Below are 27,698 nucleotides of genomic sequence, written 5' to 3'. Positions count from 1 at the left end.
AGTTGGTGGTTTGGTGTATACCTGTAATCCCAGCAGCACTGGAGGCTAAGTCAAAAATATCAGAAGTTTGAAACCAGCCTGGGCAACTTAGCGAGACCCCCATCTCAAAAAATGAAAAATAAAAATAAAAAAGGAAAAAGAGAAAGGAAAAGAAAAAAATAAAATGTGGGAATTGCATGTTTGCAGTGCATATGATGAATACCTCACTGCTTCCTCTTTCTACTACTATAGATTTCACAGGTGAAAAGAGTTCATGGTACTGCCTATAGAAACAGCAGAAAGAAGCAAAGTGCATTTGATTATGGGACAATACATTTCCATGGTAGACGTGGAGCTTAGAGATGCACATGGAGGAACTCCAATATAACCTGTATGCACCCCTCTGTAGAGTGGAAAGCTCACAGGTTATAATTTTAAGCAAGTTGAAAGTTAATAACCTTTGGAATTGGCAGTCTGCAGTGACATCATTGGCCACCTTTCCTGCAAATCACTCTCTAGAGTTGCACTTTAGAAAGAATGTGATAAACCACAAGCAAATTCCACCCTTTCTCCTGTTTTCTAAGCAAGAATATTACACAATGTTAATGCATCAGAGAAAAATATAAATAACAACTATGGGTGAGAATGGTTATATCAGATGAACTTAATAGTTCTACTCCAAGAGACCCATACAGTTTTGATTCAGTTACCTGTTTGGCCTCTTCCTTTGGTCCTGCTTGCTCACATTCTTGCCCTCAGTGTGTTGCCAAGTGTGTTGCTCTCTTGGGTCTGTGCTCCTGTTTCTCCCTGGCCTGCAAACCCCTTCTCCAGACAGCTACTGGCTTTTGCCACTCCTTGGCTCCTGTCTCTGCTTAAATGTCTCCGATTCCAAGTAGTCTTCCTTGACCCCCTTTCCTGAACAGTACACCTTGATCAGCATCACATAGCAACCCTCAGTCAAGCTTTATATTTCTTCAAGGGCATTATCATGGCCTGGCATTTACTCTTTTTTTATTTATTATGAGATGCATGAGAGCATTATTATTTATAATGAGAGCCAGGACATCCCCCATTGCCTAGGTCAATGCCTGGAAGACCTTTGCCATTGGATTAGATAAAATAGTTACACATCACTTTTCTAAATATCATGTCTACTTTTGTTACCTTCCTTTTTTCTTTCTTTCTTTCTTTTCATTGATATTTCATTTTTTCTCTTTCTTTTCCCTCTTTCTTTTCCAAAGGTGAATAATAAATACACACAGTGACCCAATGTAAGGGTGTTTGTAAATGTCTTTATTAGACTATTGAAGGTGGCTAGCTGTTAGGTGATTTTTTTTTTAATCTCTTAAAACATTCTATACAGAAACTTGTCATTTTTTTATTTGGCATTTATTTTCATAAATTTGAGAATAATTCTGGTTGCTGACTATTAAGTTGAGTGCTGAAAGATTTTTATTTAGCATATATTTTTAAATTAGTAAATAAAAAAGTTGTCTCTCTTCCACAAGCTTAATTCTTTTTTTTTTTTTTTTGCGGTGCTGAGGATTGAACCCAGGGCCTCGTGCTTGCAAGGCAAGCACTCTGCCAACTGAGCTATATCCCCAGCCCCTTAATTCTTATTTATGACAAAAAAAAAAAAAAAAAAAGTAACAGGGGTAAGGTAGTGAGAGAAGTAGGAAGGTGATGAAATGCATTTTTCTTTTTTACATTCATTATTTTGAATTAATCCATGAAAATTTTCATATGCACAAAAAATCTGGTAACTGTTAGAGTAAAATAAGCTGTTTTAAACTTTTGTTTAGGATATGGACTTCATTTATTCTTATTCTGTCATCAAGGTATAGATGGCACATTCAGTCCCTGGGGTGTCCCTTGTACCACTCCCAAAGCTGAATTGTTTTATTTATGATCATTATTTTCCCTCCACCTTCCTTAGGGAGAAGAGAATATAAAAATTAAAATTTATAAATTCAAAATATCCACATCTTAAAGAGAATATGTCTAATATTTTCCTTGAGTGAAAAAGAGGGATGGACATATTTTGCTTTCCTTTCTTCACAATGAAAGTTGAAACAGTGATTTTGTGTTATTATAACACTCATCATTTCTCCCTCTAATTTGGATGGTTTTTAATAAAGCTCCATTGATTCCACTGAAAGGAATTCCTCCTGGCAAAAGCAGAACACACACACTGATTGCTAAATATGCAGCAATTATCATATTCAGCAGCACACTTTAATATCTTATTTATAGATGTATCTATCTATAATTTGCTTTAATTAAGTTGCATTGATTTTAATGACAGGAATGATCCTTAGAGAAGGAGGCTGGTATCATTTGCTTCTGTGAGTTCTGGTCTATCATTCTTTAAGATGCTGTCTTATGCCTTAGTGACCTTTGGTAGGTACCAGGCAAAGCCATTCCAACTCTGTAAAGTTTCAGGCAAATTTTCAATGTATTGATGCACCAGAATTTGCCCTTCTGATCACAGAATGGTGTAAACTGGCGTATAGCTTTGTGCAGTGGAAATGGCAACCCAATTTTTAAATGGCTTCACTTGCCACAATTTCAGCAACAGTCCAAACTCACACTAAGTACCCGTCCGAGGTGTAGCCAGCAATGGTATTTTGCCACTCCAGTGACTCTCAGTCATCTTTTTTCTTGCATTTACAATAACATCAGATGACTTTTGGAAGGATCATGGGAATTGAGGTATTTTTGAATTCTTGATTACTTTTCACACCCCCACTTGGAGAAAGTTCAGGGGGAACTGGAATCAAGAACTCCTGACACCTTTGTCCTCCGTGACACCCGTGTTCAAAAGGGAAGGGTCTCACTGGAGAAACATAACGCAAGGAAGCATGAAGATAGCAAGTATATTTATAAAACCTCTAAAATATTACTCATCATGATCAGAAACAATTTCTCTTTCTTTTTACTGCATGACGATATAAGCACTACTTCTATAAATCTTTGCACCTCTGAAGGTGCCAACATTCATTTTGCATGAATTATCCATGTTTAAATGCCAAGGCATGATCACAAAGGAAAACTCCGAAGACAGTTATGCCTGTGCATTCGCAGATTCTGGTCACCATTTTTCACTCACTGATTATTGCTACAAGTGTTGATTAATAGTGGTGTTCACGCTGCTAGAATGCATTTCCCTGGAGGTGAAGAAAACATTCAAGGGAAAAAAAAAGCCAGAACCAAGGAAAGATAATAATCAACCCATCCTTCCGCTTCTCTGTAATAACTCTGCAGAGGGTGTGCAAATCATGGCTTCTGATGATCCCTGTTAGCAGCTTCTGAGCCATTTCACTCCAAAGATCATCCATATGCATCAGATCACCAATTTGTCAATCAGTTTATAAGGCAATTAGATGTGCCCTAATCTCCCTCCTTCCCTTTGGGAAAGGGTAAAATGATATAAGCAGCGGGGCTCCAAGAGCAGTGTTAGGACATTGTGTACCCAGTGCCTCTCCTGAGTCTCCCTGCCCTGTCTGAGCGCCAGGATACAGCCTCAGTGACAATAATGCGCAAGACTGGAATTTACCAAGGCTGATTAGCTTACTACTTATTTTTCTCTCATCAGTAATGCCATCCCTCTTAACCATGGAGGGAAACTAATGAATTGGATTTAGAGTGTGAGAACATTTCTTAATAAATGCAATACCACAGGAGATATGAAAAATACAGATGAGAATACAGCAGGGGCAGGACTGTATGACCAGCGATGCGGCTTCAGACCCCTTAGACCTCAGCGTGATCTAAGGTCTGCTTAGAGTTGTTTAGACCTGGGGCCTCTGATCTTGAAGGCTATCAGTTTCTTTTGTCCAGCTCAATGAGATCATTTCCAGTTTCCTGTTTCTCTCCCTGGGTGGCTTTTCTTATCATTAATCCTATGATGTGTTTTTGTTCTTCTAACTCTTAATTGTCTCTAATGAGGAGCAGACCAGCAATGGCCACATTTGCAATTTCCCTCTTGATTTAAGTGGAAAGACTAATTAGTATAAATTATGGTGAAAGAGTCCCTCCCATAAGTTGGAAGAAGAAAAGCAAGTGAGCTTACGGTATTTTATCTTTTGGCCTTGAGTCTGCACTTCGGTTTTTCCACGTGTGATCAGGTTAGGGTTCTCATCAATTCTTTTGCATAAGACACAGTCTGTGTACAGATATAGCAATCTCACCTCTCCTTTGACATCTCATCTCTCACTCACCTCTACCCTGGCATTGGCTAGTGGTCCTGAGCTATATAGTTACCTGACAGCAATTCTTTCCCAGGTGATCCGTGCTTCTACAGTCAAACTTCTTTTTCTACCTACTTCATCTTCTTGACTTGTTCAGCATGAGTCTCTGTGTGGTCAATCCAGGAAGATATCTTTCATTGTTTTATCTTACAGTGGAAGTATTTGAAATGGTTATAAGAAAGGAATCCGACTTGGTTCTTATGCTTCCCACCACCCACAGATCCCACTCTGAATCTCTATCTCTGGCTACTTGGGAATGGCAGTTGCCATGTGAAGATGGAAAATCTCTGGCAGTTATAGTAATAGAGTCTTAACTCTTAGCCACAGACTAACCAGAACATTCTGTAAGGAAGCAGACAAAGAAGGACAGGAGGAAATAAAAACAGAAAGTAATGAATCGATAAATATCTCAATCATTTTGCAGCATCCGTGAAATCCTTATTTTTGGTATAATTGAACTGACCATGGCAAAGTGGCATTACATGTAAATTGAATCAGTATCCTTAAGATGCTGGTACCTACTCCTCATCCAAGTCCTTGTGGGTTACACAAGACAGGTCTCCAACATGTTAGAAAAATGCGCATTCTCCAAACTCCACCAGCAACTTCAATGTAGCTGAGGGAACTTGGTTGAATATGTAACCAGCTGCAGCTGCAGGGTTAGATGTGCACAGCATTTCCTTTCCATATGCACCCATGTGCCCTTCTTTTGCCTTCTGCGGTGGAAACGTGCGTACCCTACGGACAACATTTCTTATCCTTCACAATGCTGTTGGGTGGCACCTTTCTTTGCCTGCTTATACCAAGCTGGCAGTTGGTATAGCTTCTCTGTGATCTGGTATTATCTTTCATTCATGCTACCAGATGGATACCAGATGGGTAATTGCAGCCAGTGCTTCTGCTGGAGGTTCACCCCAGAGCCCATGGGCATGGGCCTGTCAGTTAGCCACCTCGAAAATGGTGCTTCAAAGAAATACTCCTCAACCCTGTATGCATCTGCTCCCCACTCTAATGACCTTTGAAAAAATCCAAGAGAAAGAAAACCCTTGTAGACAAGCTTTTCTTTAACTAGATGTTAACATCTGTAAGAAAAAGAGAAAATGACCATATAGTGGCTTGAGGATGTTAAACTCATTTCTAGCTAATGGAACATCCAAAAAGCCACCAACTCAAACAACCCTGTCAGTAGGGAAAGTGAAGTATAATCAATAAATTCCTTTTTGGTGATAGCCTCACAAGGTAGAGTCTCAATTCCTGAAGGGCAGCTTTTACATAACATTTTCTGAGGCAAAAAGGAAAAGAAAAAGAAAGAAATGAAGGAAGCGGCTCCCTTTGAAAGTTCTAGTGATTCCTAGGGAAGTATGCAGAGTACAGAAAAAAGGAATGAGTGAAGTGGTAGGAAAGATCCAAGGTAAGAGCTCACCCCTGACCAGCTCCTCTCGAACTGACTCCTTGGTTGTCACACTCCACAAATTACATTTAAAAAATATCCTGACAGATCATCTGGTTGTTTCAAGTGTGTCTTTCAGCAGTTCATTATGAAAGTTGATTTTCTAAATTAACTGCAAATAAAGTGGGATCTTCTATACATGCTCTCACACAATGCTGTCAGCTGATTTCTTTTTTAAATTTAATAGCAGACATCAAAACAGATCCTCAGTCTATGCCCTGCCTACTCCTGGAAAAGTTATGATAAATAGTTATGTGTTCCCTAAGGTTACTATGGAAACACTTTCTTTTCAGGTCATCCACTTACAAAGGTAACATTTGCATTCGAATATGTTGGAAGTTAATTTTTTTAATACTCAAGTGAGGTCGTGCTATCATATCCATATCTATTATTTCAAACTCCATGGATAGAGATTGACTTATTCTATAAAAATAGCTGAATGAGGTATGCACCCTAGAGGTGTAATGCTGGCAAGTCAGGTGGTACTTGGAACACTGTCAAACATATTAACAAAATTAACTTTTTTTTTTTTTTTTTTTTGGTACCAAGGATTTACCACTGAGCCACATCCCCAGCCCTGCTTTATGTTTTATTTTGAGACAGGATCTCACTAAGTTGCTTAAGGCTTTGTTAAGTTGCTGAGTCTGGCTTTCAATTCGCGATTCTCCTGCCTCAGCCTCCTGAGCCAATGGGATTACAGGCATGTACCACTACCCAGCTGCTAACTTGAGTATTTAAATGTGTGTCTTCTTTGACATAGAAATGGCTGGAGATGAAATCACAGGACTGGTGTCAATAGACATGTGCCTTGTCTTTGGAGATTGCTATATGGCCATACCTCAGATTATCCATTTGGACTATCAAAAATTCAATATGGCAGACACTTGTTGAGGGGTTGCAAAGCACTCAGTGTGAAGTTAGGCATGACATAGGGCTCAAATATGCACAAGCTCTTCAGTAAGTTGTGTGCTGGCCCCAGGTAGGACAGGATTAAATTTTATTTCCTGGTACAGATAGTTAGTGGTAGAGAAGCACTAGGGAAGCAGTCGAGGAAGGCTTTGTGAAAGGAGGTTACTGTGACTGTGTAGATGTGAAATGTGAGCATAAGCTCCTCTAAATGGGTCCATGGGGCCACTGACTAACCTCTTTTCTGTATCACTCTTATAGACCACTATCTGGGATTATAAGAACTGGCTGTTGCCAAGTGACTCTGGAAAAGTAGAACTCTCTCTTCATCACAGATCATGAAGAACTTCTCAAAAAGCAACCAACTCATCTCTGAATGCATCAAGTGTCACCAACCACTTGCAAAAGGTAGTGAGATGAGAAGGAGGCCTCACAGAAGAAGGAACTTGACTTTAGATCTGGGGAAACTTCTATGTCGAGAATTGCAGGATCTTGATTCTCCTCTTCTTGAGACAGTGCTTCCCAATTCCACCAGTATTTATCAAGTCCATACCCTCCATGAGAAGACACCACAGGTTACTGAGAGTGGAAAGAAGGAGGCTGAGGGGGAGGTCCAGACAGACTTTGATGAGGCCGATGTCCTTTGCCTGCCTTTATAGATTGAAGCAGAAGCAGGAGGGGTCTAATGGCTGACTTCCAGAAGGTCTTATATGCCAGAGGAGACCTGAGGTAGCCACGTCTTTAACTGTCCTGGTTAGTTATCACAACAGAGAGGACTACTTAGTATGCCATAGCCAACTGAAACAGAAACATCGATGACTTATTTTTTTTTTTTTAAACCAGCACCCCAAACCATAGTCCACCTATGTAGAGGAAGTCAGAGCTAAGCTCTTCTCTCCTTTACTGATGTTGGTCACGTACCACAGAATCAAAGCCTTACTGCAGTCAAAAATGACTTTTCTTTTTTTTTTTTTCCCCCTCCCTTGTCATAGGGCAGACGCTGTTCTATGCACAAGGGCATTTGGTTTTACTGACAAGATTTGTGTTAAAAAAGGCTCCCTGCAGAATGTGTGTGTGTATGGGTGTGTTTATGTTTCCAAATAGATTGTTTAATTATCTGCTCCATTATCTTTCTGGAAGCTGTATTTCATTGCATCAAGCATATTTATCAATAAGAAATGAATGCTATCCGGGGAACTGATTTGTTCAAGGTAACTTTCATTATAGTTAGACTTGCCGTGTCTAATGATGGTTCTGCACTTGTCCTGTTTTATTTACAGCTGCAAACTTCCCATTTGAATTTTTTTTTTTTTAACCATCTAAAAGCCAAGTGGAATATCAGTGACCACTTGTGTCCCCAGACAGAAATTACCTGGAAAGAGGGTATGGACACATGAATACAAGGATTACTTGAAGATATTTTTTTAAGTCACTAGTCACTATTGATGAAAATTGGTGTCCCTCACTCTATATGACCTCCAGAGGGTTGCATATCTCAAGTGTTACAAACTATACCAAAATACAATAATTATTATAGACAAGGCACTAAGCAGAAGTAAAGTGGTAATCTTGTAAACTTAAAATTTTTCCTTGTCAATTAATTCAGCTTACATTATTTTCCTCGCTAGAACTAAAAAAGGTAGTGGTATGGAATGTGGCATCTGTCATGTTTGTTTCGAAGTTAAAAATGGAAATGTGGCCAGGCAGTAAGTGCCATAAACAGAAGATGAGCAGTTTGACATCAAAGTTGAGCTTGCTATCAAGTTGGAGAATCACGCTTATGGCACTGGAACCTGAGAACTGCTGCAGGCTTTCCCACGGGCGTATGTCAGGGTGTACGTGCATACCAAAAATTTAGGAAAAGGAGCCATAAACACAACTACTTTTCATAAGCTATACCTTACGCTATTGTCATAAGCTTTGCATCTTTTGATTTTCAAGGCTAGGCTCTGTCACCACAAGATTATCAGGGCCATAGATGAACAGAACAGACTAGTGACAGCAGCATGCTGGTGGGGAGAAGCACGTATGCACGGTCCTACAGCAGACAACCAGGTATGGCTACGAATACAACGGGGAGTGGGAAGGAGATGGATCTGAGAGGGATGGAGAGGTCAGACCAAGCTGTGCAACAGAATCCATGCTCTAGATTGTCCTTGACATGTTGGTAAGCTGTTGAGTTGAGTTCAAATGGGAAACCAACCTAAGTCAGGTAATTCTAGAAGGAACTATAACCCTAGTGTTCTGGGAGTCTGGGCATGGCAGCTTCCACGGAAGTCATACTCATGAGGAGGCAGAGACCCAGGCCCTGATACAGAGGGGAACATAAAAATCAGAGTAAAAATGACTTGGTTCTAAGAGAATGTTTGAAAATGGATTCCTCAGATTTTCCTATACTTGACTATGTCTGACAGATCATGGACCCATGGGAAGAACCCACATAATTATATCTGCAGATACAAAGCAGCTGGGACAGTAGGGAATCAGTGGGACATTTTATTGAAATTCTCATTAAGCTGGAGTTAGCACCAAAATGAAGGGTGAATATTAGTTCAGTATGTAAAAGGACAAGACTTCGATAATGCTGGGTCCCATGTGCTCTGTTCTAAACCTACAGTGAGAATCATCTACTGTATGACTAATATGACTGTCATTAGATTAGCAGGGACACTGCCATCCTCAGTCTAGGACTAATGAAGTCATGCAATCGATACTCTGCATTTGTAACAGGAACTTTATTTTTTGTTTTAAAGTCACAATAATGCAGCTTGACAGAGAAAACAAAACCTTTGTGTTCACTGGGACTTATGTATGCATAATACTTGGCATTATATTCTAATTGTTTTTCGCAACTTCAACATAAAAAATAAATATAAAACCAAGTAAAATCCTTAATTCTCTGAATTTCTGTGGCCTTTTCTTTCAGCTTAGTCCTACTGGAACTACCTTGATGTCTAACCAGAAAATCATTTTGCAGAGGTCTTTCTCGTGGAATGGCAAAGAAAACAATTTGGACATTTTATATACCATGTCGTATGTTTCTAGGACCATTTAGAGAAAAATCAGGAGTGAACAGTATAGGAGGAGGAGGAACAGTCCTACCACTAGATGTGTATTATTTCACTGTGTGAATGAGAAAGCTGCTGCTAGGGAGGTGGCCTTGGTGATGCTCTGGTTCATCATTAAGACATACCTTATTCTGGAGAAGCCTAAGTACGTTGATGGATATCATTCTGGACTCAGTGGCAAAACAAACACAGGCAATGGACTAGATCTCCCAGATTCTGACTGAAATGACTTAACAGCTTATAAAGTTGGTGAAACTTGCATCAGTCATGGATACTGAGGAGAATCTGCTGGACATGGACCCAGGGGCCACACTGAAAGGCGGACCTGGTGTCAGGTCACTATCAGTCTTCCTGGAGGGCAGGAGGAGGAGAAAGTTGTTCCTTCGGGGAGGTCACAGGACTGGTGCTCAGCATAGGGGTCTCCCCTAATGTAGAAAGAGGTGGTGTTCCAAACAATGCAACTGAAAAGCCCGGGATCCTCCACATGATTCTACCAGGGGAACAGGTGAGAAGAGAGAAAGTACTCTCTCTCCTGATTGGATGGTAATAGCATGAGGATGAAGGATGCAGAAACCCAGGTAACACAGGAGGAGAGACCTGGGCCAGACACAAACCAGCATGCAGAAGGATGACCTCTTGTCCAATGGAGTTGGCAAAACCCACCGAGAAACTGAGCAGGGGCAAAGTTCCCTTCTGGTATGACTCTGGATCCTACTCCCTCCCTGTGCTATCAAGCTGCCAGAACTCTAATCAGGCGCCATGAGTGTACCCTAGCCAGCACTGTGGTCTAGGTGCATTCTGCTGCTCTAGAAGCATTCTGGAGAAAGTGGGAAGAACAAGGGAACAAGGGAACTTCCACCATCTCATTTAAGGAGCAACATCCTTGTTTACAAGACAGAGAAGAGAAGGAATCCAACATGGTACCATCGTCAGAGAAGACTGAGTGAGAAGCTGGCAAAATGAGCCCTGAAGCAAGCGCTGCAGACATCACTGTCCTGACTGCAGTGCGTGAAGACCATGCACTAAAACTAAAATCTAGCTGAAAAATCTCAACCCCTGAAAACTAAAATGATGATCATATAACTCACTCTTGGTTAAAGGCTTCTTTAACAAAGAAGTCTGGAATTTTAGAATGTCCAGAAAAAGATTCAACATTAACATTCCTGGACATAGAGCAAAACTAAGTTTGAAAGCAATTTTATTTTCTTAACTGATGATGTTATTAAAGTCACTAAGCAAATGCAATCAATAAATTTTTAAAAGTAGGTTGCTTGTCTGTGTTTAAGGAAAGAACATAATATGAAGCATAAACAAATGTACCAGAAAATGGAAAAACAGAATTGTTAAATATATTAAGTGGTAAAAAGACACATAAACATAATGAAAGCTTGAAAATCTTAAGGAGATAGATAACTCTATAGAAAGCGACAACTCATTTCCAATCATCTGTGAAAGAGAAAGCAAATCCTTTTCCAAAGATCTCTATATGGAAAAGTTGAAAAAAGTGTCAAAGAATTACACACAAAAAAACAGATGAGTTCTTTTATATCTTTTCTAAAAGGCAATTACTACATTATTAAGATGTTTATAAAACATAGGAACCATGAAATTACCCACACTGTCTAATAACCCTTCTGGCAAAGCTGCTAAATTGAGAAAAACTAGGTATCATTTCACTTAAAAACAAGATACAAAGTCACCAACACAATATAAGTCATTCTTCCCAGAGTGGTGTTGCACACCTGTCATTGTAGTGACTTGGGAGGCTGAGGCAAGAGGATCTCAAGTTCAAGGCCAGCCCCAGCAATGTAGCACGTCCCTGTTTCAAAATAAAAAATAAAAAGGGCTAGGGGTAGAGCTCAGTGGTAGAGCACCCCCTGGGCTCAATCCCTTGTTTAAAAAAAAAAGTCATCCATGCTCAGATCTATCTTGAAAGAATAAAACAGACAACATATGGGTGTACATTAATTTTTTCCAGTGCCGAAAAGGTTATTAGGTGTTAGAAACTTTGTTAGTATAACTTCTCATGTTAATAGAAGAAGAAAAAATCATACGATCATCTTGATGGAAGTTTAAATGCCACTTGAAAAAACTAATAGATATCCCTGGTTTGTTTACACAAAAATGAAAGCCTTTTTTTCTCTCCAAAGTATCATAAAGGTAAGAGCCTATTGACAATGCTGGAAAAAAATCTGAATGATATTTGCCAGTGAGGCTTAATATTTCTTTCAAATCAAGAATATTTACAAGTTAGGAGCAAAACCAACAAACATTATAATAGAAAGAATAGAAAATTCATAAAAAGAAGAAATATTAATGTCCAACAAACTCATGAAATGCCCAATCACAGTTGCAATTAAGAAATGAAAACAAAAATGATTGATATTGCGATCCTAGTGTTTAAAAAACTAGGAAAAATGAAAACACTTTCATACACTATGAAACCCATTATAATTTATCGCCTGTGTTAATGAAGCTGTTTCTAAGGAAATACTAATTTTCAGCTTTCTTAGGGTCAAATTGAGTAGTTTGTACCTAATTTTTAAAAATGATACTTTGATTTATGATAAAGAAATAATATGAAAATTGACTTAAAAGGTTAATTATTACTTCTGATCAGAACTGATTAAAAATAATTTAAATATCCAGTAATGGCAAAGTGCTTTAACTGACTATTGTATATCCTTTCTACAAAATACTATGGGTTAAATTTATATTTTTGAAGAATATTTAATGACATGAGAAATGTTTACGATATAGAAGGAGAAAAAAGCAGCTTCAGTAGCAGCATATTTAAAAGGCTTCCAATTTAATTATCATGAGATATGCATATGTGTGTATGTGTAGAAAGAAAACATTCCAGGTGATCAGGTAATAGATGATTAATAGATTTACTAATTACCTAATTTTTTGGAGTATTAGTATACCAAGATAGTCTTTGAAATACTTCCAGCTATAAAATGTAAAGTTGTAACTGCTTTCGATATATTTATTTCAGAACTACATTCAACCATTGACTATTAAACTAAAATTAATAAAAATATGTATACATTGTGAATAGATCTACCTTTACATATCCATCTATCTAGTTTTATTTTTTGGAGGGGGGATTGAACCCAATGGCCCTTAACCACTGAGCTACCTCCCCAGTCCTTTATATTTTTTATTTTCAGACAGGGTCTCGCTAATGTGCCAAGGGCCTTGCTAGGATGCTGAGGCTGGCTTTGAACTCACAATCCTCCTGCCTCAGCCTCCCAAACCACTGGGATTATAGGCATGCACCATTGCACTCAGCTCATCTATGTGTATCGATATTTAGATATAATTCAGAAAAAAACTCTGCCCAGTCATTATGTGCTTCAGAGAGTATTTACTCAAAAAATATTTCTCTAAAAAATTCTCTGAGTCCCTTGTATGAAATAAGTACCAAATACATTCCGATAAATAAAATGATAAACAACTGGATAAGAAACTTAAAAGATTAGACTAGAGCTTTTCAGTCTTTTAAAATTATAACCCATCAGAAAGTTTACAGCTTACATCATGACCCGGCCATGTGTGTGCATGCTCACATGTACTGGATATTAAACAAAAATTTCTCCATCTGATGCCCATATTTACTTCTAACCATGCCCTCTGATATATTCTATTCTACTCAAAATCATTTAGAAATGACAATAGTGACCAACTAATTGATTTTGTGATCATCTAATAAGCTGTGACACAGTTTGAAAAACTACCCTCTAGGGCCGATCTTGGTCAGTAATTGGGACAGATGGGATGACACACAAATGCTCAATCCTCAAAAGGAGAGGTTGGACCTAAGGAAAAGTATCATTATAGGACATATGCTAAAAGCCACTTTATATTTGTTTTGAAATTGCAAAGGGCAATTGCTTAGATGCAGCAGCTGACCAGGAGGCAGACGGCCCTAAATGCAGACAAAACGAAAGGCCAAGCACACTAGGGAAAACCTCATAGGGATAAAAGGAAATCTATCTTATTAATTCTTGGTTAGTCTCCCTTTCCTATGCATCCACTTATCAATTTCTTCCGGTACAACTACTCCTAAATATCTCATTACATTTGAAATTATGTTTCCTGTCTGCCTTTCTCACCAGACATGAACTCCTTATTCACTTCTGAATCCTGAGTCAAATAAATTTCTGGATTAAAGTTGCCACTGAATGAACATCTAAGGAATTGATGAATGGACACGTGACTGCCATTCTCCAGTCCTGGGGCCAAAGTCACGCAACAGAAGAGAAAATGAGTTTATTTATTTTTTCTGTAATAGATGCTGGTACATGGAAAGGTTTTCTTCTGATTTTGGAGATCAGATCTTCAAGATGGGTAAAAACGTTTTTCAAAATTCTTCTTAAAGGTTTCTAAGAGGGAAGGTATTCAGATTTTTGATAAATTCCATTTATGAGTCCATTAAGGGAAAAGATTGAATGCTTGAAACAAAACATGAGTTTTGTTCTACTTGCTTTGTCACCCACCCCACCATGTATTAGGGATTAGATTGTCCAGCTATACATATCTATATCTACATGTTGCAAGGAGAAAGTTACTCACTTTCTGAAACTGGGAAATGTCAAAAGACTTCTAAAATCACATGTAAGTAAACCACAACCTTCTAACTTCCATGGTATTTTTTTTTTTCTCAATCACCAATTTAAGGACTGTTTTAAAAGATTTCTTCCTGCCATCATTCACGTTAATTGAGGGACTATGATTTCCTCCTCTGGAACGTGCGTCTCTGATTCCCTTATAACCACATACATAATAGCACACTATTGCCAGAGTGCTGCCTGATGGTTTAAACCAGGGAAATTACTGTAAAGGGAGTTGTAGGAAAAACAGGAAGCCTGGTCTATACTAAACAGATGAAGGGGAGAAAAGCAGCTGATAGATATAAAAAATTAAAATTAAAATAGATTTGCTACTCAGAAACAATCTGGGACTCTGGTAATTAGATGATGGGAAAATAAAACTGAAAAACGGAGGTGTCTCCACATGGTTTGGGGGTATCCATTATTATAGAATGAGCCAGAAGGTTCGTTAGAGAAAAGACTTCAGATCATGAAGGGGAATGTTCTCAGACAACATTTCCTACTGTTTCTCTGAAGGGGATACTTCATAACATTAATATTTTTATATATACACACACACTCAACATAGACACACACACACACACACACACACACACACACACTCTCATACACACACTCCAATCAGGTTTTCCTTCATTAAGGGTAAGAGCTGATGATGTAATTGTTGGGCTCAACTGATACTTTCTTATGCATTCATAAATTGCTAAGTACTCATTGAATAAATAAACCAACAAAGGAATGAACAATTGTACAAAATATGTTTTCCTTATGTTTTGCTTTTGACTTTGCTGCCTAGAGAAATGGAGCTCTGTCTGGAAATAGGGTAAGTGAGAGATGATAGAGAATGAGCTAAATCATTTGAAGAAAGGTTTGTGGCCATAAAACCCAAGTATTTCATTATTTTAGCCAAGTTTTATATTGAAAGTAGAAAATAAACTGTTTCTCAACTATTTGTAATAACGACATTATATCCTTTCTTCTTCAATCATTTACTTGAATAAATGGAAAGTTTTCCCATCAGCCTAGCTGAAATTCAGTGGGTATCAACTTCTGAACGTTCTTATAAACACTTTGAAAATCAGCACTGTGATTTCAAGACTCAGGAAGAAACAGAGAAATTCATGAGAATCATGGCTCTGGTATGTGTCAAGACAACTGTATTCAAAAGTGGTCGTTCTTGTGGAGAATGGCCATTTCAATATTGTTGTAAAGATCAGCATCATTTTAGGGTTTTCATTAACTAGTACCCTTCCCGTCCTTTGAGAAGAGCTTTCTGTGAATTTTCTTTTTCCCATCATAACACCAGACCGGTTACTACTTAATAGGAACCAAATGACATTATATTTTAGAAGGATTATGAGTGGAGTTTCCTGAAACTGGAAGAGTGAGATGGCTGCCTCGGTCACATGATTGGTCTACAGTTAGGAAGCTGTGCGATGGGCAATGAGATCTGAAGACGGACATGGCTTCACAGAGCTTTCACTGTTGTCGAGTTTAAATGCTACAAATATCAGTTAGATGGACTTGCGTAGTGTCTACTCCAAACATCTTTATTTTTTAATTTAGTGCTCAAAGTTTATGTTAGGACTTTTAAACTCTGCTAAAATAAAACATATCCAACTGATTTTAAACAGCTCCGAGAACGGTTTAGGAAATCTGGAATTCATAGGAGTTTCTGCTATGGTTTCTCCTATATTACATAAAATGGTCATTTCTCCCATTGCAGTAGAAGAAAAGAATGTTATTATTGTAGAAGTTGGAATTTTGGGTTTTCAACCATGATCCAACATAAACGGCTGTGGTTTGGGGGAACTTAACTTATTCTAAACTCTACATCCTGAACTGGAATTAATTGCTCATTAGAAGCAGAAAGAGTTCTTTTTTCATTCTAATGTAAGTACAGCATTGGGTTTCTTTCTTTTTTAAAAAATTTTTTGACATATTATGGAAAATAATGTGTCTCTGAACTTTCCTTCTTTCCTGCTTTTTGCTGTTTGGGTTTGGGTTGGAGCCAGAGATGGCTAACTTATTTGATTACAGCATTAAAAAAAAAAAAAAAAAAAAAAAAAAAAAAAAGATTTCATTTAGATTTTTAAAGAGAACTGATGAAACAACATCAAACTTGGGTTTGGGTTCAATATAAGTAGGTTCAAAAACAAATTAAGAGTGATAATTAAAGAGTAGTTCACCAGAGAAATAAAAGTGTTTTTAAAGCGCTTATACATGAACACTCAAGAATACAGTTAATACATGAGATGCCTTTTCTTTCAAGTGTCATATTAAAGCAGTATCTAAATAGTTGCCAAAAGGAGCCTTCTTTTCTTCTCTTTTCACTGGGAGACAGCACAGATTTGAAAATGAGTTTTGCTAATGACTGTGTGACCATGGAGCAAGGTCTTAGAATCTTGCTCTTCTTATCTGTAAAACCGGAATAAAGATACCCACCTTACAGGATTGCTGTATGGAATGAACACAAGATGCCATTATTATTGATAATCTTGGGGTATGATTTATTGAGTAAATAATTTGTATATGTTCTCTTTGTTTTCCACCCTCTCTTTTATTTTAAACCTTTCACTGGACCCTGGTATTTCTTTGCTTCAGGGTTTTTGCAGAGCTGAAAGCAGAAACTGACTGAAGTCAACCTTCTTCTGGTCTTTGATTTTAGCATAAGCTCATTAAAGAGATTAGGTGTGCCCCCAGGGTCAAGGATGAAAGGAGTGGACTTTGGAAGGAGATGTATGTGTGTGGGAGAGAGGGAAATAGATATTGACCTTTGGACTGATGGAATTCGTCAAAAGTACCTAACAACCAAGCAGTTGTCAAAAGTACCTAACAACCAAGCAGTCGTCAAAAGTACCTAACAACCAAGCAGTCGTTACCTGAAATGACTATGGGCATGTCAGTGGTAACCAGAGTAAAGAGGCCTGGAAGGTCTCTCACAATACAGCATGTGCTATACAATGTCCTGGGACTCTGGAATAACCAGAGGTTTAGGAGGTCCATTAAGGACAAGACGGAACAGTGGTTCAGAAAATAGAGTAAAATTACTTCTTTTAAACACCTCTGTGTGCCACCATTTAAAAGCATTTATTGAATACTTCCTACGTGCTGGACATCATTCTAAATGGTTTACATGGAATATATGTCAACACACTTATATGACAGAATATCATTATTTCACTTTTAAAGGTGACAGGGAGATATGTAAACTGCCCAAATTTATCCTTACTGATAAGTGGTGTGATCTGAATGTGAACTTGGGAAGTCTTGTTTTCAGAGTCTGTGACCTCATATGATATCAAAAATGCTTTCCATACTTGCTAAATTCTAAATATATAGTTCAGGACATTTGTATCTTAGAAAAACAGGATGAGACAATAGGAGTAGTTTAGGGTAGCTATCTTCCAGATTTTCTGAAAGGGTTGATGGGGATTCATGATCCATTTTAGCTGCTGCAACTGGTGCCTTGGGCCACAGAGGGCAGATCCAGAAACAAAAGGCTTCTTTGGAGGAAGTGAGGACCAGTTTACTGGAGAAATCAGTTCCATCCTCAGGATCAGGTCACTGCTAACTGGGAGCAGGTCACACAGGAAGATCTGGGAAAGCCTGAGCTGGCTCTGGGCATAAAAAGGGAAGTGCCCAAGAAAGTAGGCTGGTGGAACCACCAGGCATCAGGAATAGACCTAACTGTCAGTCTAGGAGCAGATTCTATTAGTCCTCTTGATTCCTCCTCCTGGACTTTCCCTACAACCTTTACGGGTCAAATTATTTGTCCCCCAAAGTATTGCTTAGAGGAACTGTGCTGAGAGAACAATAACTTTGATGGGAGATGGGATGGAGAGATAACTTTGGACACCAGAACACATATAGGGAAAGAGTGGACTTAAGTGGGGGTGCCATGATGGGATACAGGGATGATCCAGGATCAGGGAACCTGGGGAGAAATGCTCAAAGATTGGCAGAAAGAAAGGGCCTAGAGAACATCTCAAAAATGTGTCCAGGAAAGAGTCCCCCTCCCTGGCTCAGATGGCTTCCTATTTCTGCTCTGAGGTTACTGTGTTACTTCCTATTTCTGCTCTGAGGTTACTTGTGTGATTAGCACAAGGTTATTGGATTTTAGTGGACTTTAGTAGGCTGGTTTGGGACCCTAACAACCAATATTGTTTTTTCCTATGGGAAAATCTATTCCAAGTTCTAAACTGCCAACTTCTAAATGAGTTTCTGGAACACAGTTTATTTCTATGTTGGGGATTGCCTGTAAACATGTTACCTCCTTTCAAAATGATTTATGCCATGTTTAAAAGTTACAGATTCACTCACATGTCGTATATTTCAGCTCTTCTCCTCTATAAGTTATATGTCAGCATATTCCTGTGAAAGCCACATTGAAATATAAAAGGGCTAAATCCATCACCAACAACAAAATCTTTGATTCATTTTGCGTACTTCTTTCTTCACTTTTTCCACCCTTCCTGAAATCTACATGAGCAAATGCTACCTCCTCAAGTGGCATTTGATGTTTTACCATTATCAAGTTTGATAAAGCTTCAGGCCTTTCTAAAACCCTCCTAATTCATAGGCACAGTGGGTTTCCCCATCTATTTGTTTCAGCCTGGGCACTGCTTCCATTCTGCAGGTCTGCTGTTTTAGGAACTCTGGGAAACACTGATCTATGAATGGAGTCAACTACTGAGAGTGGTGGATAGATGGTGGTGGCAGTGGTGGGGGCTGCTGTTCATGGAGGTCATCCACTGAGAAGGGGATGGTTATTGTGTAGAAGGAACTGCTATAGTTTGGATCCTGAATGTTCTGCAAAGGTCCATGCATTAAAGTCTTATTCCCCAGGGTGGTGCTATTGGAAAGTGTGAGAACCGTTGAGAAATGGGGTCTACTGAGAGGTCCTGCGGTTTTTGGAGGTGTGCTCCTAAAGTGTGTTGTGGAACCTTGGTCACTTCCTCTTCCCTTTTGCTTCCTGGCTATGATATAAGCTGTTTTTTTCCATTACTCACTCCTTGCCATGGTGTGCTGCCTTGCCACAGGTCCAAAACAATGTGGCTAAATGGTTATAGACTGGAATCTCCAAAACTGTGAACCAAAATACAGATTTTCTATTTGTGAGTTAAGTAGCTCAGGTATTTCGTTTTAGCCATAGAAAGCTGACACAGGAGGCAAATAAGCTGTCTCTGCATACATATAGTTAATAGCTCTGTTATGGTTTGATCTTTAATGTCCCCTGAAGAGCTCATGTGTTCAGAGGTGAATTAATTAGATTTTGAGAGCTGTAATCTCATCAGTGGATTTGTCTATTTGATGGGCTAATAATCTGAATAGACTACTGGGTGGTAACTAGGCAGGTGGGGCATGACTGGAAGAAGTAGATCACTGGGAGTGTGGCCTGGGTTATATCTGGCCTGGCCCATCTCCTGTCCCACTACCTCTCTTCTTCCCAGAAGCCATGGTCTGCCTCACTTCAGACTCAGAACAATGAAGTTGGTTGACCATACACTGAGACTTCTGAAACCATGAGCCCCAAATAACCTTTTTCTCCGTTAAGTTGTTTTAATCAGGTATTTTGGTCACAGTGAGGAAAGCTGACTAACACAGGCTCTAATTCTTTATCCAATCTCACATCTTCAAGCTTTTAAGAATACAGACTTGTTACAAAACAATAATCCATGAAGATATAGATAGAGCAAGTCTGCCTGAAGAAAGAGTATCTTCAGTTTTTTTAAAGAATTCTTTTGCTTCTCTTGCATGAATTCCTAGATCTGAGGTGAAACAAAATGCCACTTGTCTATGTAATTAAAAAGACAGTGGTCTGGTAATTTCTCAAGAATAACTCTGCGAAGTCATGTGGATTCCTGGAATAGCTCAAAGATACTGAATCAGTAGACAAAAATAAAATCTATTTCTCCTTTTATGTAGCCAAGAATGGCAAAATAATGGCAAACTTGAGACAGATAATAAACTTGTTATTTCTAATTATAAACAGGCAAATACGTGAAAAGTATTTTCTCTTCCCTTAAAAATGTAAGATGACAAAATTAAAATTAGAATTCAAAGTTGCAGTAGATAACTCCTAATTGTGCCCCAGAGCCAGTCTTCTTTTTCCTGTTAATAGCACCTTGATCTCCCTCTGTGACTACCTCTCCGTCTATACTTGTCTATGAAGTTTGGGTGAACTTGGTTCTACTTTCTGATGCTAGCAGTGGCCTTGTGCCCTCATTCAAGCTTTATTCTAATACTGGATCTTTCTGCCCATGAGAGTTGGTTCAGGACCTGTAACCCCTGCTGAGTCTATCCATCCACTGAGCATCTTACTGCATATCATCAGGTTGAGGACTTTTCCAGAATTACTGGGTATGAGACTTTCTTTCCATTGGGTTGTTGACTTGGAGCTGCTGATAGCCATCTTGCCACCATATGTGGAGGCTCCTGAGAACAGTGCCTACAGAGAGAATTGCAAAGCTTAGAGATGGAGAAAAGGGACTCCCAGCGGCCTCTCTGGAGGAGCCAGATCTAGCTTGCTTCAAGTTAAATCTGCCTATGAACTTCTTTTACATGAGCCAACAAAATTTTTTTTGCCAGTTTGAATTAATTTTCTGTTCTTCACAACGTAACTGCCATTTGACATCAGAATTGTTCATCTGTGAACTTAGTTTGTATGAGACACTTTTAAAAAGCAAACAAGGAAAATACACATGACTCTCAATTCTGGTATTGGACCAATGACAGCAGGAACTCACTATCTTATCTTCTCATGTTTGGAAAATAACCTTTGGATGATGTTTATACCTGCTTGGCTATTGTGCAGGCACCTTAAATCCCTTTCTTAAGATGGTTAGCATGATCTCAGCATCTCGTTGTCCCTTCCCTCCAAGTGCAGAATTCACCGGATTTATCTTTCATCATGCAGATCAGCTGCCAAGCACGTTCCTTCAAGTTGGCTCCTAGGCCATCTTCATAATAGGACGAACAAATCTTTCAAACTGTTTTCATTTGTTCACCCAGCCGTCTCTTTGTTCCAACCATGATGCACCTGAGCCCAGCCCCTTTGCCAGAAAGACGCCACAGTACCATATTTTTTACTATAGTGGAAGCTAGCATACCATTCCAATTTAAGATGTTTTAATCGCCACTTTTTCATATATAAACAAACTTGCCCTCTCTTCTCATTCAAGTGTCTACAAACTTCTTTTACAGATAATCTTCTAATTTAGGAAAAGAGTTAGAAAGGGGGGAGAGGATAATGTAGTTCTTGAAAAAGACAATAATAAGGGTAGTAATATTTTTAGAAAACTTCAAAGCCATCCCATTTCCAAAATTACTTACAGGATATATCATGCTGCTGTTAAGTAAACAGATAATCTTCATCTGCTAATAAAAAAAAAAAAAAGCAGCCTGTTGCCCAAGGACTGTGACAGTCTTAACAAGTTTTACAGAAAATAAAATACCAGCAGATTACAGGTATCATGTTTTATTTTGGCAAATATTAACACTTCACAGCTAGCATATCTTGCTTACTTAATTTGGCCTATAAAAACTCACTAGGCCATTTCATATGCAGTCACTGAAATTCTCTCAACGACTTGTTCTTTACAGCTATTCAGAGCCTGGATGCAAAAACAGCTACAAAACAGACTCATTGCAAAGACTTTTCAGGTCTCAGATCCATACTTACAAACCTTACAATCTGCGTGCATTCATTTATTTTAAAAGAAATGAAGTGAATAAATTAGTTCTTTTTGGAAAAAAAAAATAGAGAGAAAAGGAATACAATATATTGACTGAGGCCAATCCTCAGTCTCTATAGCTTTCCCCGCACCCTGCTTCCAACTGACTACAGACCCTGGCTCAAGCAGAAACAATTGCTCTCTCTCATATGGGAGGTAATACCTCTGTATACTGTGGTAATTGTCATCTATGTTATTGTCATATGTTGCTTTGACTTAGATGTCTATGTTTCTGTCTAAATTGGGAATTCCTCCAAAGTGGAGATAAAGTCCTATTCTTGTTGCCAGTACATGACTGATACCAAGATTGAGCAAATAAACTTGAATGGCAGACATAAAGGGAAGAGGAAAAAGTGAAAAGAAGAGAAGTAAGAAATGGTGAGAGAAATTTTAGGCTCAGGCACTGAGCAGGGGTAATACTGGTAAACTGCATACAAAATGACCCCGGAAAGTCTAGGAAGTCCAGGTAAGGCCCAAGAAAGAATATTAGTCTCACTAAGAAAGAATATTTCTTTTTAAAAAAATATTCATAGGTCCTAATAAGCTTTTAAGTAATTGCTTTATTATATTGGCTTTGAAGACTTTTACAAGCACACATTCATTTTTTTCTGGCTTATTTTTAAACTAGCTTAAGAGTACAGTTGACTGACCATATCTGTGAGTTCTGCCTCCATGTATTCATCAACCATTGACTGAGAATATTCTAAAAATGCAACTGTGTGAACCTGTATAGACTTTTCCTCCTCATTATTCCCTAAACAGTATAGTACAACAGCTTATATAGCACTCACATTGGATTAGCTATTAAAATCTAGAGATGATTTAAACTACACAGGAAGATATTTATAGTTACATGCAAACACTATCCTGTTTTATATGAGGAACTTGAATACCTCATATTTTGGTATCTGCAGAGTGCCTCAACCAATCCCCTTGAGGATAACAAAGGAGAACTATAGTTGTCCAGTAACTTACCTTGCTGCTTTCCTTCTAGACAGCTCAGAAGTTCCCCAGAGTAGCAGGGGAAACAGTCATCAGGTCTCCTGATCTGAGGCACTACACTGAAGAGCTCTAATTTCATGGGAGTATTTCTGATGATGATGGTGGAGATACTTGGACTGTTTTGGTGTCTTCCTGAAGTGATAAAAATCAAGGCCCAAATTTTATAATTTGGGGCAGAATTCTTGTTGACAACCCAGAGAAGCACCAGGGGGCCTCTCTTAGGTCCTACACCTCCCCTTCATGGACTGTTGATTTTAACAAGTACCCCTGTGGTCTGATGGAGACCTGGCCTGATGGAGAAACTACAGTCTCATGAAAGCTGCTTTGTTGGGTCTGACTGGTGGGTAGGAGTGCAATGTTAACTTTCTCAACTTGATTTCCTAGATCTTTCCAAAAATAGCATGACAATGGTGTAATTTCTCAGGGCTGTGCTAGACAAAAGATACTAGTGTTTTTCCTTGGCGAGGAGAGAGGAGAGGAAAGGACGCTGAGATTCTGATCCCAGGTTTGCAGCATCTCAGGAGATTGCAAAGAACACTGGGCTTTTATGACAGAGCATTTCCCAAGCGTTCCTTTGGGAAGCCTCAGCCCCCGATTGTCTGGGAAGCATAAACTCAGTCACTTTTGGCAAAGCTTAACACACCAGAGCATGGGAAACACAAATTAAAAGAGAGATGCTTCTTAACTTTCTAGATCGTCTGGTTACACATTTGCTTGGCATAAAAATAGAATCACTAAAAAGGGGAACCCCTGAGGGAAAGTGGTTCCGCTTGCCTTTAGTGAGGGCCAGAGGAAACCCCCTCAGACTCGTGAAGGTTAAGCGTCTTCATCCTTTCAGTTCAAATTAAAGAAATCATATAAAATAAGTTCAGAACCCCCAGGACTGCGTAATCTAAAGTTACTTGTCTTATTTTGCTCTGAGGGGTTTACTGTGGTTCTGTGATGGAGCACTCCCCAATGCATTGGACAGATGCTCTGTTTTGGTCAGAGTGGAAATAACTTTCCTTTATTGCTTGTTTGCTTTGCTGAGGGAGCAGAGCCTCACCTACTGAGTTGCTCACATCTCGTCAAAGGCAGTAAACCCATGTCCATCAAGTTTGAAATACAGTGATTATCATCTAATCTGTTATTCTGTGGAACTCTTTCTCTTATGCTACTGAGAGTTTAAGAGACAAGCTGTCCCATCCCTATGAATGTCATTCTGTCCAATTCTAACATCTGGATTAAAATCATTAAATCATTGTTTGTTCTGATCTATAGTCTGAGAATGCTTATCTCCAAAGAGGCTGGTACTTCTTTACTTGGGATTAGGGGTTCTCACCAAGTACTTCTGGTGAGCGTTTTTAAGGTCCATGCATGAGGAGGAATTTCCTGGACTGAGGAGTCTCAGGTGCTCTGCACAACAGTGGTGGATCCTGAAACCGCCATTCAAACCACAAGTCACGCCTGACGTGCCACAACACAGATGTGAAAACCAGGAGGAGTCATCTCTGTCATTGGACTCTTCTCTCCCCACCCTGATCTTAGGAGCACAAATATCAGTATGCAACTCAGGAGAGGAAACTTTCCTTTAATAGATTTGCTTTTCAAAGAAGCTAGTGTCTTTAGTGGGCACTAGGGATGAGAAAGTTCCTTACTTGGTTCTCAAAAAGGCACTAAAAACTGTAGTAGAAGGCAGTAAGCATTGAAGAGGGTGTGTGGGAATGAATCACAGCAAGGACATTATTATGACCATGTTCAGCTTGGTTCCAATAATGTTAGGAATGAGACCTGACATTTATTGAGCACTGGCTCTGTGTCAGGTACCGTTCTGAGTATCTGACAGGTACATGTAATCCAACTCTAAGGACCCTCCTCTGGGTAGTTTTGTGGATGCTCAAGAGTTAAGTGTATTTTGTAGGTATAGACTTACCTTCTTGAAAAAGACAAGAAAATGAATTGTGCTACCTTAAGAAAACCTGGAGAGTGTCTCTTCAGTGGTCGCAATATTCTTTTCTGTTCCCTGAATGTTGAAGGATTTGGCAAAATGAATCCTCTAATACAAAAACTGCCCTTATCTCAAAACATAGCAATCCTAGTATACAGGTAAGATCAGTGGAATGTGAATGGCTCAGATCCAATCTACAAACAATTGATATCTCTGATAATAATGCTTCTGAAATGTATGTCTAATAACCATTTTCTGAAAAAGAGATGCTTTCTGTAGCAAAGTCTATTAACACTGGCCCAGATGTCTGAGGTCTGAGAAAATGGAAGGTAAAGATTAAGGCTCACTGGATGGTGACAGAGATTCCCTGTCCTCTTTAAAGTGCCCACTCCAAACCAGTGAGAATACAACAGGAAGTAAGCGTGAGAGCAACTAGAACGAAGACTTGTATTAGTGAGGTTTGATTTATGTAAATAACTTCTGCGGGAGAAGATGGCTATTATGGGTCATGTTCATGCTATAAAGTTCAAGAAAGCTGAATGTAACCTGCTATGTATGCACTGAGCATTCTTGACCATGTTAGGCTCTAAACTGTTTTGATAAAGAGGAATTCATGCTTGGAGTCAGGCATGGGCTTACCCAGTGAAGGTCATAATCAGATGGTCTTACTCTTCCATCTTCATCTTCATATAAAGGGAAGCCTTCCCTCCGAGCCTGATAATACTCCTTCCGCAGCTTCTGGATGCGGTCAGTGCTTCCACCCAAGGGACGGCCACTGTAGCACATAGACACACACAGTTACACAGTCACATCATCCTTAAAAGTTGCTCATTGTTCTTCCTATCAAAGGGACTGATATCCAAATTGGTAAGCTTGGATAATGTGATTCGAATATGCGAGGAGAATGGTGAGATCAGTAATAAAATGAACAAAAAATGGCCCTTACATGCATACCTTTAGCTCCAAGGGTCAAGTATCTGACTTGGGGTTAATAAATGCCTTTCAAATGAGAAGGTAAGAAAAAGTCTTGACCTTTCAGAGGAATTAAAAACACTCCATCACTTTCGTCTTAGAATCATACTCATAAAATTTGGGTAAATTTCAACATGGCAATCTTGTTTTCTCAAATAAGTATTGTCTATTTGGGACGAAGTTCTGGTTGTTTGACTGGCTGGATATCTGTGGGATTGGCATGTGCCACTGTTTGTTTCAAAGAGACATGGGAATCTGGGGAGTCGGAGTGGCTGATGGAGGGATACATATAAATAGATGAATACGGTCAGGGCACAGGCAAAGAAAAAGTGAAAGCCATGCCAAAAAGGAAAAGAAAGGGTAATGGGGTTGGGGGACAGCTGGATGTGCCATCTTGGCACTTGTCCAAGGTTCTCCTCTTTACCTTAGCCACCATTTCCTCCCAGGACTCACAGCTGTCCAGTGACTCACCTACCCACCCTGCCCCCACATCCTCCCATACACACAGCAGATGATATAAGCTCCTTTCTTCTTTCATTTAGAAAGCAATTTAGAACAAAAGTGAGTAATGGTACTGATGACTTAAAGATATTTAGAATTTATACTAACAAATGATGAAAGTATGACTGGCAAATTTGGGTACTTTCACTGAATTGCAAAAACACGCCTGTTTCACAGGCAGGTAAGGATGACTATTCCAGTTTACGGGGCACATGGGAGGGGCCAGGGAAAGAGGATCAGACGGTTCCCAGTGGGAGGAGCTTTGCCTGCCAGAAAGTTCCCCGAATATTACAGTTGAGTTTTAAATTTAAATGAGATATCTGATAAAAATAAGATCTCTAAAAGCAGTAGAGAGCGATCATCTATTTTGTTGAAGTATTTTAAAATTGTGCATGTAAATTTAAAAAAGGGAAACTGGAGGGAGGTTTGGGAGGGAAAGCATTCTTGGGAGCTAGATGACAAGTTGAGGGAGGCATAACCATACTCCCGGGACTCACAGCCTCCCCACAGGGGTGGGTGCCTGCTCTGAGCTCCTCTGTGTTCCACAGACACTCAGCAGCTAATGCTTTGATTAAGACAAACCCTTAGGAATCACACCCTTTTAATTTTCTTGAATATATAGTCTAAATTCTCAAAACAGTTCTAATTCTCTTTCTTTACTACACCTTTCTTAAAGAAAAGTTTTCTTTGATCACTTGAAAGAGATAACAATAGACTCGAGAAGGCCTGCTTAGCTTCTCTGAGGCACAGGCAGGTGGGAAAGGTAGTGCCATCTATTCTAAACAGCTTCCCTTGCTCCTGAGTAACATGAGATGACTGTGACGGCTGGGTCCCATGCACAGGCTCCTGCCAGTTACAGGAACTCACAAGCAGCATTCAAACTCACCAGATGAGTTCAATCAACATGGTGCAAACATTGCATACATAATCTATTAGTTTACCCCAAAGCAACTGAAGCACTGAATTCAAGTAGAATGAAGTCATCAGTAATAGAGAAAAAAAAGAGAGAAACTGATAAGGCAGTATTTAAAAAGAAAACACCAAACACCACAATTTTCCTCCATTTGTGGTGGTGTGGGGGGAAATAATATTAGGACTGTAAACTATTCTTCCGTAGGCCTAGAAAGACATTAATTTAAAAATATGGGTTTGATCAGATTGCTGTTCTCATGTAAGGAAATGGGGGAAGAATATAAAATCAGATATTCGGGATTTGAAAAGTCCCCCCATGGTTGACAGGAACATGACTATTTACCCAGAAAAGAAATCTGGCTGCAATGAAAAGACAGGA

At 39.1% G+C, this 27,698-nt stretch overlaps 1 protein-coding gene across 1 annotated transcript in view; it reads right to left on the bottom strand.

Moving 5' to 3' along the window:
- Positions 1-27,698, bottom strand: part of Pard3b (par-3 family cell polarity regulator beta) — a 1,015,658-nt gene that overhangs the window by 80,956 nt on the left and 907,004 nt on the right. Inside the window, exon 21 of the mRNA XM_047544116.1 lies at positions 25,574-25,709. Within this exon, the coding sequence (XP_047400072.1) occupies positions 25,574-25,709 (136 nt within the window). The remainder of the gene's footprint in view (positions 1-25,573; positions 25,710-27,698) is intronic.

The sequence above is a fragment of the Sciurus carolinensis genome, chromosome 3 (genome assembly GCF_902686445.1).
Source record: "Sciurus carolinensis chromosome 3, mSciCar1.2, whole genome shotgun sequence".
NCBI classification, from domain to species: domain Eukaryota; kingdom Metazoa; phylum Chordata; class Mammalia; order Rodentia; family Sciuridae; genus Sciurus; species Sciurus carolinensis.
The sequence above is the reverse complement of the archived record's forward strand: the minus strand, read 5'-3'. Positions and strand labels throughout refer to the sequence as shown.